This window comes from Mustela erminea, chromosome 17, assembly GCF_009829155.1.
Source record: "Mustela erminea isolate mMusErm1 chromosome 17, mMusErm1.Pri, whole genome shotgun sequence".
In the NCBI taxonomy this organism is placed as follows: Eukaryota; Metazoa; Chordata; class Mammalia; order Carnivora; family Mustelidae; genus Mustela; species Mustela erminea.
In genome coordinates, this window is record NC_045630.1 from 16,847,201 (window position 1) to 16,861,768 (window position 14,568).

At 49.1% G+C, this 14,568-nt stretch overlaps 1 protein-coding gene across 1 annotated transcript in view; it reads right to left on the reverse strand.

Moving 5' to 3' along the window:
* Positions 1 to 1,650: 1,650 nt before the first annotated feature.
* STX6 (syntaxin 6) overlaps positions 1,651 to 14,568 on the reverse strand; it is a 47,193-nt gene continuing 34,275 nt past the window's right edge. The window contains exons 5-8 of the mRNA XM_032317197.1: positions 13,380 to 13,505; positions 12,031 to 12,137; positions 7,592 to 7,686; positions 1,651 to 3,270 (exon numbers count right to left, since the gene is read on the reverse strand). Of these exons, the coding sequence (XP_032173088.1) occupies positions 3,194 to 3,270; positions 7,592 to 7,686; positions 12,031 to 12,137; positions 13,380 to 13,505 (405 nt within the window). The 3' untranslated portion in view covers positions 1,651 to 3,193. The remainder of the gene's footprint in view (positions 3,271 to 7,591; positions 7,687 to 12,030; positions 12,138 to 13,379; positions 13,506 to 14,568) is intronic.

A 14,568-nucleotide genomic window follows, 5' to 3' on the forward strand; every position in this document is an offset into this window, starting at 1 on the left:
AGCCGGGGAAATTACCAAGAGAGAGATCTTGGCTCTGCCACCGTCGCTTACAGAAGGTACCGCACTTCGCAGAGACAGATTTCTGTTGCAGTCAGACTAGATTTCTCTTCACAGCCCCGAATCTCACGAGGTGAGAAGGAGTGGGAGTTGCCAAGCGGTTGGCTACCAGACCCATCAGTCTGTTTAACTCTGGCTAGAAGCGGGGGATAATGGGCAAGCTCCCAAGTTTCCTCCCTTGGGCTCTGGCGTGAGGATCCTCGTGCGGCTCACGCGGCTGCGACTCCCAGCGGCCCCCGGCAGCGGGCGCCACGGAGCGCCGGGGCGCGCAGTCCGCACAAAGGCGAGATGGAAACTCGGGACTGAAAACGAAAGGTGTTTCGGTTTTCCAGCTGGATCCCTACTCTGGCAAACTCTCTCGGTGCTTCATTCCCCCCACCTGTCCCCCCAAATCAGCTGATTAGAAAAACCTTCCAATAAACCGATAAATGTAAGCCGAGCTCTTGTATCCACCACATCCCGCCAGTTCCTTAGAAATGACATGTGTCGGGGCGCCGAGGCTGCGGGGAGAAGCCCGCGCGCTACAGCATGTGCCTCTGAGCAGGGCAGAGGGTCATTGGGGTCTATTCTCCCCATTTTACAGGCAGGGGGACCACGCAGGGACCCCCCAAAGCCCGGCAGTGTTAGGATCGCTGATGAAGAAACATATGTCCTCAAAATCAACCTAAGCCCCTGGCTTGTTCCCTCGGGCTGCCCCGTTTGCATTCTGAGCTGAGCGGAGACGTCTGCGGCGATGCCCAGTTCGGGCACAACAGGGTCAGACCCAGGATCTTGCTGGCGGGGCCGGAAACTGTGCTGGGGGCAGAGCTAACGCGGACGATCAGCTAAGAGGCCGCCCGTCCAAGAGCGGTTCCTGAGAGGCGCAGAGATGGGGCACCCGCGGGGAACGCAGGCACTGCCCGAATCTTGAAGTAAACTTTCTCCTCCTAAGGAATTCCCCGGCCAGGTTCAGTGGGAGTCTGGTCTACAACAGCCACTGCTTAGCAAACATCTGAAATTAAGTGAGGTCCTCGCGCCAATTCCAAATCTCTCCCGACATTTAGTAATTACCCGGGTCACAACACTTGGCCCGCCGACCTCAGGAAGTATCTTACCCATTAATGACCAGGCACGCTCCCAGCAGGCCCCAAGGACACCCATGACAGTGGTGCAGGGCACAGTAAACCTGGTAACAGCAGGAGAAGAGCACAGCTTTTGGATGGCGTGATCATACAGGTCCTTAGGCTGCTGGCCGCCTCTTGTACCGCGGAGTGTGGATTACAGTACTGAGACGAGGTCCCCATGTACGGTAGACAAAGACCTGTTCATTTTAATGCAAATCTAAGTACCATCCCTGTTCTAAGTTTAGAGAAAACTATTTGAATGAGTCTCAAAACTTGTAAAACAAATAATCTAGTAGCCTACGTCTGAAGCCCTTTGTAGTAATCTTGTGGATTTTTTTGCTAATTTGAAAAAAATAACTTATTTATATATCAAATAGAGTGTAAACGTGGATGTCAGCCACCCTTTTAGTTTTATAAATCTGCTTTTAGCTTTCAGCAAGAGGCAGATTTCCTTACCTACTGTGATCCTAACCATGAGAAAATACCCTTCTTTAAAAAACTGTTACAAATATTTATTAAAAAGTGCAATTCATAAGTCAGCTGGGCAAGTACATCATTGCAAATCACAAAAAAGGGGGGAAAAGCCCAAAGCAAATAAGCAAAAAAACCCCCAAGAAATACAGACAAAACATGAAAAAAGGGAAAAAGGAAAAAAAAGAGAGAGAGAGACTGTGCCGAGGAATGGGCCCCAATAAAATGAGGAAACAGGAAGTCAAAGCTAGAGCTCTATCCAGACGTTGCCGTGCTTTCCAAGTGCAGAAGGTGGTGGGGAGAGCGTGGCCTCTGCCACCGGGCTCCGGGTCGGCTGATGCTCTACACCAGTGACGGCATCGGGGAGGTGATAAAAATATCCTACAGACTCCAGGACGCTGGAGGCATCATCGGAAGCTTAAAGTTTAGCATCTCAGCATTTCAGCTACTAAAACTCAATTAAAGCATCCGTTCTTCAAATCTGAATTGGCTCAGTTATTTGAATGGGTAATAAAAAAAACTGAGTTGTCATCTCAGTGGGAAAAAAACCCACCCAAGTTCACCTACAGCCATTCTTGCCATTCCTCCCAGGTTAAGAGAAATCTGGTCCAGAACTAGCCTTTTTGGTCATTACGGTTTCTGAGTGAGTGTCGCTGTACCTGCCAGTGTACTAACCGCCCCTCCCCCCATGCAGAGTGCCACAGCAACGACCTGACCGGCTGCCAGACCGGCCCTGGGTCCAGACCGTCCAAACAAGTGGCTGAGCTGCGCAGCAGCCGTACAGGTAAGGAGCGTCCTAGAAACACAAGCAGCCCCAGGGTAGCGACCTGAATCTGGCGAGGCTCTGGCCTCCAGCAACCTCGTCCACCCTCCCCTCAGCTATGCAAACTCTGGGTCATGCTGCCCCCTCCTCCCTTCAGTTCAGGCCACCAGCTGTGGGCACCCCCAAAGCCTTGTGCTTTCCTTATTTTCCATTAGTTGTTTCTACCACAGAATAATGAGCCTGGAAAAGCAATTTTATCCCAGCACTTATCCCTGAAAAATGGACCACTGCATTTTCTGTCACAAACTGCTTCTGGGCCTTATATCCCCAATAGCAACCAGCTCTGGGGGGGCATTGGGCCGTGGGGCCGCTGCCGCCACGGGAGAGGAGACCCGCCCGGGAGCCGGTGCGGCCAGCGCGGTCCCGGAGGGCACAGGCGTGCTGTCTGGGCAGGGGAAAGAGCAGCCAGAGAAGGATGGAATGAGCAACAGCAAGCACTAGTTGAGTCGCGAACTTTCCTGGATTCCTCAGAGGCTGTCCTGGGGGCCCGGGCCCCGGAGGCAAAGCAGCGGAGAGCCGTCCTCAGGACAGGCGGTGCGGGGCACGCACAGTCGTCCGCCTCCTCTTCCCAGCGGCCCTGCCAGCGCCGGGGCAGCGCCGCTGTCTCCGCGGCGGGGTCGCGAGGAGGGAGGTCAGTGCAGGCTGCGTTTTCCAGACAGGAGTGTGAGGAGACGGCAACGCCGGGCGCTGCTGCCCGCCTCCCCTGGGGTCCGTGCGCAGGAGCCGCGCGGGGCCGCCGTCACAGCACTAAGAAGAAGACCAGCACGACCAGCAGGACCATGAAGAGGACGGCGATGGCACACCATTGGCGCCGATCTGGAAGGCAGGACAGGAGGATTAGTGCTCGCGACGCTGCACTCCCCAAGGTACAGCCACAGGCAAGGCCCCGAGGCAGAGCGGGGACAGAAAGCACATGGGTGGGCGCACAGATGCTCCGGAGCCTGCCTGGGGGGCCTGCCCCACGTATGCGTCCACGGCTCGGCCCGTCTCCTGAAAACGGGCCTCTAAGTGCGTGCTTCGTGTCTTAAGCCGTGAGTTAGACTCTGGCTCTCGGTTTGCTGCTGCTCGGGGGCACCGTGTCCGTGGAAGGCGGCTGGCATCGGCCGTACAGACCAAAGCCCGTCTGCTTTCATCTCCCACCGAAGTGAAATCATTTCATTCAACAGGAATCATGTTCTTTGCTCAATGAGCACTAGGGAGGGTGGACAGAGGACAGAAGCGCCTGCTGGTCACTTCAGGAAATGAGGAGCTGAGAAAGCAAACTCTGGGATCAAGAGTACGATCCACATTGCCCCACAGCTGGTCAGGAAAGGAGTAAGATCACTTCAACAATCGGCACAGCCTGCCTGACAATGAAAGTGGAATGTCTTCCCTGAAACATTCTGCCCTATCGACGCCTAAGGACAAGCACCGGAAGCTAAGTGGCTAGAGTCCAACTAAATGGTGAGAGCAAGGAGGCTCGAGGGGCAGGAGGGGGCAGGAGAGCCACGGGGAAGCCCCAGCTGCACCCACAACCCTGGGTGCGGGGCCCTCACACTGCACAGCAGCTGCCTGGCCGGGCTTTGTGAGTGTGAACACCAACAGCCTCACACACTCTGGGCCGGGCCGGGCGTGGGGCCCAAGATGCTGTCATTGCCAGGATGCCTTGTTCACTTGTGCAGGTGTATAAAGAACACACAGTCTTTCTGCAGCCGAGTCCTGCATTTTCCACGAAGGGTCAGACTGAGAGAACAGGATTTCATGGGCCTATGAAAATGCAATTCAACAGCTAGAAAAGATCACTCGGTTTAAACAGAAACATAAAGTCATACTGATTCATCAGAAGGTTATTGGAGAGCCTGCAGACTGTGGCATACCATAGTTATCAAGAATCACATTATACAAAGGTCTGAATCTAGGAAAACAAATTGCCAAACTTGCTACAGAGCATTGCTAAGTCCACAGACCAAGCACTTAAATTATTTAAATGTCATGGAGAGCAGAATCTTAGAACCGGCCAACAGCCAGCCACCAAGTAGCAGTAAGCAAAGTAAGTATCATCTCAGTGCCAACCACCTTGTTCTACTTCAGACGTGCTACAAACTCACTAGTGTGATCAGGGCAAAGACCCCAAGTCTGTCGGTTACTTACCTGACAAGGGCTAGCTGAATGGGCATGGGAGGCAGAATCAGCCTACTCAGAAAATATTTTTAATCTGTTTATCACTTCACTGGCCAAGAAAACTTCAGTATCTAGCATTTTTTCATCTATTTAAAAATGTTTATGATGTTTTAAAAACCCTCTCATTAAAATGATTAGTCAGTATTCCTCCGGCACAAAACAGTCAAAGTAACTGCTTCCTCACCACCCCTACCCCCCAGCCTCATACAGATCCCCGTCCCGCTCCCCAACCTGCCATCTCAAACCCAGATTCCCGATACTGAACCAGTTTTCCACTTTCTGGCTTTCCGCCAGCCTCTGCCCAATCCCCTCCCACCCTCAGTCACTTTCTCTTCCACAACTGCATTGAACTGGGGGTTTTCATCAAGAAGTTGGGTCACACGAGCAGCACAACCCAGAACTCTGTTCCAAGCCACCTTCCTCTGTAGTGGAAAGCTGCTGCTGGGTTCGCTGGAACCAGGAAAGCTCTGGGAGCCGTTACTCCAGCTGACTTCTCCCCAGAAGGGGTTGAGTCCTAACCACAAAGGCTTCTGTGCTTTCAAGTGAAAAGCCTAACCAGCTTGGTAAGTTTAAGACCTGCCTCAAAAAGTCAGAGAGGAACAAAGAGAACTCCAACGGCAGGGTCCCCCCCCCCCCAAGAATATTTTCCTTCCCTAAAGAGAAAAGATAACGGAATTTTGGAATGTGAGGGGAAGAAAACCTCCGTATCTACTCAAAAGAATAGACTTTCCTTGGGTCACTTGGAAAGGCAGGTGCATCTTGGCTGTCCTTGGCCATGGAGCAGCCAGCCATGGGGAGGGCAGCTGCCCTGTGAGTGCTCAGTGACCGCCTCGTCGAAAGTCCGTGTGTCTTACTACACTTCAAGGACAGATGAAAAGGTAGTCAACCTGCCCCAAAGTTTTGGAGAACAGAGACAAATACAAACTGCCTTGTTGTCAAACTGAAGCCAGCACCACTGTGCAGGAGGTCCCTGAGCAAGCTTTCTTTTGGGAGCAAGCAAAGATTAAAATGAAAACCCCAGGCGAGCTGTCCAAACTGAAGGGCCTTTCAGGCTGAATGCTCTTTCTCTTAGACAAACATAATTGAAGTCCCCACTTTGCTCCCCAAACTTTTCTTATAGGATAAAGTAGAATAAAGCATAAACAAGGCTCAGTGCTATTTATACACACTGAACGGCTTATCACAATGCAAGTACTTTTCTAAATTATTCATACCCGGAATGCTGTGAAACAAAGACACAGTGCATCTTTGTTCTTTGCTCTTCCCCAAACAAAACTGGTGCTGAAGTAGCTACTTGACTTTGTGACTAATACATACACTAGTGAGAGGTCTGGTGTTGCAACTGGTTATATAATAGTTCATTAACTTTTTTTTTTTTTTAAGTAGAGGGGTGAAGGTGGGAGAGGAGAGAACACAGAGCAGTAAGGAAGGCGGCTTTGCTAACCTTTCTCTGAAGAGTGTGAATGATGAACTAAGGGGGCGTGTGCTTCCGGCAATGACTTGCTAGAAGCATAAAGGTATTTGTCCCTGGAGAGGAAGAAGGAAGCCTGGCCACCAGCTTCCCTCTGTTTTGGATCTAACAGGTCTTTTGCCCTGCAGGGCCATATTCCGCCTGTCTAGGTATTTTTTAAAAACAAACATTTGGTAAGTACTAATACACGGGAGACACTGTTAAACACTTGCAGATTAACTACTGTTACTTCATTTAATCTTCACAGTGATCTTGAGACCAAGGCATCAACCTATTATTTTACAGATAAGAAGCTGAGCCCCAGACGACTGTTCTATAACCTGACTATGAGCTGAAGTGCTGGAAAGCAAATATGCATTTGTATTTAAGTCTCAGCTCAAAAGTCCGAACTATCAGACCCCATAGCACAGACCTGAGGGGAGGAAACCCAAAGAAAGACATGTCAAGAAAGAGGGGGGGATCTTGGTCGGGGAGCTGGGAGCTCTGGTTCAAAAACAGCTACATCAGCTCAAGGAGCAGCTCAGGTCCCCCCTTCACCAGGCCACTCCAGCCAACTAAAGAAAAAAGGAGATACTGGATTTTCTTTAATTTAAAATACACTATTTCTGGGATGCCTGGGTGGCTCAGTTGGTTTAGCATCTGCCTTCGGCTCAGGGCATGATGCTGGGGTCCTGGAATGGAGCCCCACGTTGGGCTCCCTGCTCAGCGGGGAGTCTGCTTCTCCCTCTGCCTCTCCCCCCTGCTCATGCTCTCTGTCTCGTTCCCTTGCTTTCTTTCAAATACATAAAATCTTTAAAAAAGAATAAATAAAACACATTATTTCTAATGTACTAGGGGAAGCAAGGGTTGTTAAAATAAAAAAAAAAATACGGAGAGCCTGCTTCCTCCTCTCTCTCTGCCTGCCTCTCTGCCTACTTGTGATCTGTCTGTCAAATAAATAAATAAAATCTTAAAAAAAAAATAGAGTCATTGGAACATATTTTCCTACACAGTGACTGATTTGAAAACTGTTAATTCTTCACCCCATCCTGCTGCAAACCCAATGGAGTATTTCACTATGGATTTAAATGAAAACCATTAAATTGGATCTGTAAGGCCACCTTATTCTGAAATGGTAGGAGTTTCTCAATGAAAGAAAATAAGTCCAGAAGAAAACAGTAACTGGCTTAATTACTTATAAGAGTAATTTTATAATAAGTTCCCTATTTTTGGCAACGAAATAGAAAAAATAAAATTAAGTAAGAAAGGATTTTCTAAAGAGAGTTGGTCTGCCAGGAGAAGAGCCACCCAACACCACCAGCCTTGTGCAGTGGGGGTGTGCAAAGACCACTTCTCAAGCCACAAGCAGCAGACAAGGCCTGTGCAAACTAGTCTTCCTTCTCCGACCAAAGAACAGGACCAAAAATGTCCCACAGGAGAGATCCGAAGGGGCATGCCTACGAGAACCCTACAGACGGTGTTTCTAGATTTCAATAGGAATTCTTAAGCTTTAAATACCATACATACCACTGGTCATATGAGATACTTTTGCAAGTTTCTTCATCACATTGTCCAGCCGAGACTGAGTGCTCTCCAACTCATGAGAAAAGTCATCCAGCATACTAGAAAGAGAAGCAGACCCAGAAGGGTAGCTGATCAGCATAAAGGCTTGGCAATGCATTGGCCACAGAATTAAAACAGGATCTATGCCTCCGTTTTGGCAAACCTAAAACCAGTAATTTGGGGATTCAAACCCCCAATCGATTACCCAAAATCCTTAGCACAAGATAGGTTTTTTAATTTGGGGGAATTAAAAAAAAAAGGTACTAAGTTGCACGTGCTGTGTATTAGCCAACAACCTCAAGCAGAGTCGGGGGCAGACCTCGTCATCAAACACAGTAATATCGCCTCAGAGCAAACCATGAGGGATCATAGCTGCAGTCAGTTCAGGTCAGGTTCTTCATAGTAGGAACTTGCTGAAAACCTCTTTAAAAAGACTTCTTTTTTTTTTTTTTTTAAAGATTTTATTTATTTATTTGACAGAGATCACAAGCAGGCAGAGAGGCAGAGGATGAAGCAGGCTCCCTGCTGAGCAGAGAGTCCGACGCGGGGCTCGATCCCAGGACCCTGAGATCACGACCTGAGCCGAAGGCAGCAGCTTAACCCACTGAGCCACCCAGGTGTCCCAAAAAGACTTCTTTTTTTAGCACTCTCTCAACTTCATGATCGGAGATCAGGCAGTACGAACCGGACCATACAGTAACACAAACTCAGGGGCAGGGCAGCGTACGCGGAGGAGGCTAAGCAAAGCCCAACAAGCAGGCTTCGCCACTTGCTTACCTCACTGCCCTGACAAGGCACCCCACTCTGGGACTGTTTTCACATCCGTAAAATGGGACAGCTTCCCTGCCAGGGTCTTGTGGGGACCAGGGCGTAACACAAAGCACTTTATGGCAATGAGTTAAACATGCTTTAACCACATAATAATCTTCCTAACCGTGCTCTGTGCTTTGTCACAGAGCTGGGAGGCCCTGGGACTGACACTCCTGCAGGTGTGCCCTCCTCCTCTATACCCACAGAGGAGTCAGTGTTTGCCTGCTAAGAGAAGTGGCTCCAGGAAGCAAACACTATTGGCTGTCCAAGCTGCAGCTGGGAAAGAAAACACCAAAATACTCTAACTCCAGCGGTGTTTCATAAATGACAAAACATTCCAGACTTTTCCAATTGGAGAAAGACAACTATCATTGATCTCCCTGATATGAGGAAGTGGAGATGCCACGTGGGGGGTTTGGGGAGTAGGAAAAGAATAAATGAAACAAGATGGGATCGGGGGGGGGGGGGGGGGGAGACAAACCATAGGAGACTCTTAATCTCACAAAACAAACTGAGGGTTGCCGGGGGGAGGGGGGGAGGGAGAGGGTAGTGGGGTTATGGACATTGGGGAGGGTATGTGCTATGGTGAGTGCTGTGAAGTGTGTAAACCTGGCAATTCACAGACCTGTACCCCTGGGGCTAATAATACATTATATGTTAATTAAAAAAAAATTCCAGACTTTTCAACTTGCGGTGAACATATGATTATTCCGAGTATGGAACCTAACACACCAATTAGTAGCAGAGGTCTTATTAAAAAGGCCTTATTACCCTAGGAGCATCAGTGGCAGCTAGAAATGACTGGGCTTGGTCTGTGCCCACAAGAGGCACCTGACTACCCGCAGGATTCGGGACAACCAACTCCTCATTAAGTCAATTATTAAATAAACTCCACGTTGACAACTAAATAAACAGATCTTTGTCCCTTACCTGAAATTTCAAATTAACACACTATTAGCTCATCTAAGATCCTGGTAGCATCTTGGCCTGCAGCTGCAGACCTACCCAGGCAGGGCCAAATACTGAAAAACAAGAGCCACCCTTGTATGCTGGGCATGACTTTTCCTACTGAGGACAAAAAGGCCAGTCACCCAACCTCCAGCCCAAGGACACCCACTAAACTAGGTTTCTAGCCCAGATCTGACTCGGTGCTGTCCAAAAGAAACAGACTGTAAGTCCGATATGCTATTTAATATTTGCTAGTAGCCACATTTGAAACAAAGAGATGAAATTAATTTTAATAATCTGGGGTTTTGGCTCATATATCCCAAATATTATCATTCCAACATGTAATTAAGAAAAATCAATCACAAGCTATGCTACTTTTTTTTCCACAGGAAGTTTTCAAAACTTGATGTGCCTTTATACTCAGGGCACAACTGTGTTCAGACTGGCCACATTTTATGTCCTTACGGGCCACAGCTGCCAGTGGCCACTGTGCTGGAGGACACAGGTCAAAATCCAAGACTCAGGGACTTTCCTTTTATTTTCACCAGAAATATTATTTTTTAACCAAAAAAAATTACCAATCTTTTTAAATTTTTACCAAAATTTTTACCAATATTATTATTTTACCAAAAATATTATTTTTACTTATTATTTTTACCAAAGTGAGACATAGTTTAACGAGCTAAGTAGCATATTCAGGCTTTTTAGTAAAAAAACATGGATGTTTCCTGTCCCCTTGGACAACTGCTACCAACCCCTCCCACTATCCCCTGGGTGCTTCTCCATGAGTTCAAGTAACACACTCACACCAGAATCCTGTCCTACCGACTCGACTCTAGAAAAGCTAGGGCTTGGCCCTGCGTCCACCTCCTTCCTCATCTCTGCATCCATCCCACCACTCATCCCCCTTCCTTCCAGTAGGACCGTGTCACCACGTGATGAGCGCGCCCTTCCCAGCTCACACTGCCAAGAGGCAGGAACGGCATCTGCTCCTTGGCGCCCCCTGTGGCTGGCGGAGGATTCAGCTTTCTCTGGTCTGTTGAGTCAAAAGCCATTCATTTTCCTACTTTCCAGGACCTAAAATGTTATGGTTACTGCTTCTTATTTCATGCCCTATGTCCCCACAGGTCTTATGACAGTTTTTTAAAAAGCTCCCTCTGCTAGTGCCTTAGTGGGCTGTCGGGAAGGAGCGACATCAAGGGTGTGTTTGGTGTGTTCAAGTCACCTCTTTAACTGATGTCTGCCAGGCTTCTCTACCATCTACTGAACCTTGAGGAGGAGTCAGGCAACTAGTCCTTCTCCACCCACAAACTGAAATTTTGGGGGAAAAATGCATTTTAGAAATTCAACACACATGCCTAGACTCCCACTCTTACAGCTTCCCTCTAGTCTCCCTGCCTCCAGTCTGGCTCCGCTGCCGTCTGTCATCCAAACCACAGCCAGATGGGTCTGCCCCAAATGTAAACCTGTCCATGGCATTAGTCCCAACATAACCTTCCTGGTTTCCCATCACCCTCAGGAGAGAGAGTTCTAACCTAACCCCGTAATGGGGCTTCAAAGGCCTCCCTGCTCTGTGCTCAGCCTCCCTGTCTTGACTTCTGCAACCCCCCCTTTGTCTACACACACCAGACCTTTCCATCCCATGCACTCTCTCACTCTAACCCCCAGGTGACCCCCTCCCTCCCCCAGCCACCTTCCACTCATCCTTCAGGTTCTAGTTCCAAACATTTTCTCCAGGACCTGGGCTAAGTCAGGTCCGCAGCTTGAGCTGAGAGAGGGCTCGTACGGCACCACACCCTTCCCCCTTCTGTCTCTGCGCCTCTTAATGACCTGCACCGTCTGCAGAATGTCTGTTCTGTGCAGTAACTGGTCAACTCTGACGGAAGACAGTCTGTTCTGTTCCCTCCTCTGTGGGTACCCAGGACCTCCCAGCAGAACAGATACCAGTCTGAATTTCTGAAGAATGAACGTGTAAGGCTGAATTCAAGACTGTGATAGGAGAGGTTCTGCAATATCCTCGTAGATGGTCTTATTTTTTCAGAAAGAAATCTGTGGAATGAAAGCATTTAAGGATGCTTTTGGTGTCCTACTTCTGAGCACAGAAGGGGACTGTGCTGAAGGAAAAAACAAAGAAACTCAGCTATGTTTTCATCGGCTTTGTTTTTACTTTTTATTTTTGAGAGGGAATTTTTTTTATTAATCAAAGTTAAATTTAAAAACTTTTCTTCGTTAAGTTAAAGTTTAAGATGTTTGACGGAGGAGAGTCACAGGATGACAGAGGGAAGTCAGCTCCTGTCCTATCCCCTTCAGGACCCAAATCTCCAGGGAGGTTACACAGCCATATCTGTCTCATGTTTCCATCCGTCACAACACTCTGCGAATCCGCTCAGAGGAAGCTGTATCTGCTTTTGCAGGGTGTAAAAATAATCATGAAAATAATTTTGCCCAAACCCTGCTGAAAATTTTATCTGATAAATGTGCTTCTTTGGGGGAGGCTAGTCTGGAAGACAGAGTAAAGATGCAGCTAGATAATTAAAACAGCTTTTGGGTTTACTAGCCATGTAACTGTCAGGCTTTTTAGGGGTCTCCCAAGACGGCTCTGCCCCTCCATTTCACTGCAGCGAGAGGGGGTGTGTCACACTCACACGGCCTGCTCCTCCAGCTCCCCTCCAATGCGCTGGGACATGTTCTTCAGCACCCCGATGCTGCCAGAGACCAGCTCCAACTGCTCATCCTGCTGTTCCACGATCAACTGGTGCCAGAGAAATAGGAAATAAGCAATTAAAATCCATCTTACCTGGTTCCAAGCCCAGTACTCTAGCAGCTGCTAGCTTCTTTGCCAACTTGGGACAATTCTCATTCAGAAGCAAAGCCCAGAAATCGAAGGACCAGACCATCGCCTCTGAGAACACACTGCTCAAAAGGCTGGGTTGTCAAGCTACTGATATTTCCTGCTGATCCAACTTGTGAGCAGTCAGCAGGCCCGGAAACCACCAAGAGCGAGTTACTCTGGTTGGCTCAAGTCCAATGCAGGAATAAGCCAGGGTCAGAAGCACCTGTGCAGTGACCACTGAGACATGGGATGCTGAGGAGAGGAAGCCCACTGCCAGGGTCAAGGTCTCAACCACAACAGACTGCCTCAGCCTGACTACAAGAGAGAGGCCAGCTAATCTGCGAATGCAGGAGAACTGTATGCACAGTCCTTTCCCTCCTCCACAAGGACAAACTAGGGAAGCCCCGTGGCAGTAAGCTGCATCAAGGACAACTACTGAGTGATAAATAATTACTTTTAATTGTGGTGTAGCCTCCTCATTTTTTATTAAAAAAAATCTGCTTGATTAATAGCAGTTTAAGTAGACAACTGGTTACACAGACACACTAAAGGAAAAAGAACACACAAATGTAGGTGTATACGTAAAATGTAATATTGAAGAACCAGTAGCTTCAATGGATAATCCTCAAATCCCCAGATACATTATTATCAGCTTCCTTTTTAAACCACAACACAAATCAAAAGCCACGATGTAAACATAATCAACCTTCCTTTCCTTCTACCCTATAACCTCCACCAACGCAATCTATTTCTACATATAATGGAACCAACAATAATTTGCAATGAAAAAACAAGGACTCAGTTTTTCTGAAAGTGCCTTTGTTGAGATGAACAAAAAACTGAGCATACAAGTGGAGGCGGGGGAAGAGGCTGCTGGGGTGCTTTCTGTGTTCTTGTTTTTGTTTTTAAGTCAATGGCCTTGTCTGTAGGTTTTGGATGTCTGGTCTGCCTTTCCTAAGAGATCTAATCAAGCTTGGTTCTCTTGAAAAGGTCGTGCTCTGAAGAAGGTTTTAAAAACCCTTCATCTACAAAACCGCTGTGCACGTGGACACAGGCAGCTGCAGGGCGAGTGCGGTCCCCCTGGCTGGCACTGGTCACAAAGCCCCCAGGCTGGGGGGACGGAGGGGAGTGCCCCGCCCCCGCCCTCGGCTTCTTGGGTACCTGTTGCTGCGCCTGCTGCTCCTCGATGAAATGGGAGTTGGCTAACTGGAGCTCGCGGTCGAGGCGCCCGTATTTGTCTGTCGTTCCCGTGCTCCAGTTCTGGCCACCACTGTCCCCGAGGAGTGCCTGTGAGAGCGGAGCAGGGGGCAGCCGGGGCCGGGGAAACAAGCCATTACTTTCTGAACCAACGCTCTGGCACAGGGGCTCGATGAGTTCACACGCTGCTCACGGTGCACTTTCCGCTGGGTCAGCCCTTGTGCAGTGGTGTGGGCTGCTGCCTGCGTGGCACAATCTCAGGAATGCCAGGAAGGGCACCCGCTGCCTCCCAGCTCTCCCAGGGCGACTCAGAAATGGGCTTTGTCCCATGCAAACACGGATAAAGGTCAACGTAAAATCAACAAACGCCCATCTGTATACCGCTTTACGATCTAAAAGCACTTGGTCTCTTCAGGCCAGCTCTAAATTTTTTTTTAAGATTTTATTTTTTATTTGACAGGCAGATCACAAGTAGGCAGAGAGGGAGGCAGAGAAAAAGGAAGGGAAGCAGGTTTCCTGCTGAGCAGAGAGCCCGACCTCAGGACTCGATCCCAGGACCCTGGGATCATGACCTGAGCCGAAGGCAGAGGCTTAACCCACTGAGCCACCCAGGCGCCCCCAGACCAGCTCTCCTAGCACCCTCGGAGGTTCATCAGAGACCCAGAGGTTCTAATCTGACTCCACAGATCAGGAGCCCTTTTCATTCAAGTATGAGCCGGGAAAGTTTCTTTGGAAGGAGGTGGGAAGAGCTCCCTGGGATGACGAGCCCAGTCACAGCCCCTCACGTACAGAAGATACCAGAACCACCAATGTCTGTTCACCCTAACCCATGAGTCAATCCCCGTGCCCACTGGCTGGACTAAAAGGCTGCAGGCGTCCCAGACAGGAGCCGGGGCTGCTTCGGAGGCAGGCGGGGCCGCAAACCAGCACCTGGCCCTCACGACCCAAGCAAGCGCGGGTTCCCATGTCAGAGCTCTTCCCCAGCGTCAGGTTTCCCACTATGAATTCAAGGAAGTTTGCAGCCAGAACAGGATAAGTCTGGAAAAAGGATAAGTCTCCCTTACATGAAGAGGCCGGCCAGGAGTGTGAGAGCTCATTCTCGGTAGCGGGCTCTGACCGGGAGCCCCTCGAGCCCGTCTGACCAGGTGGTCAA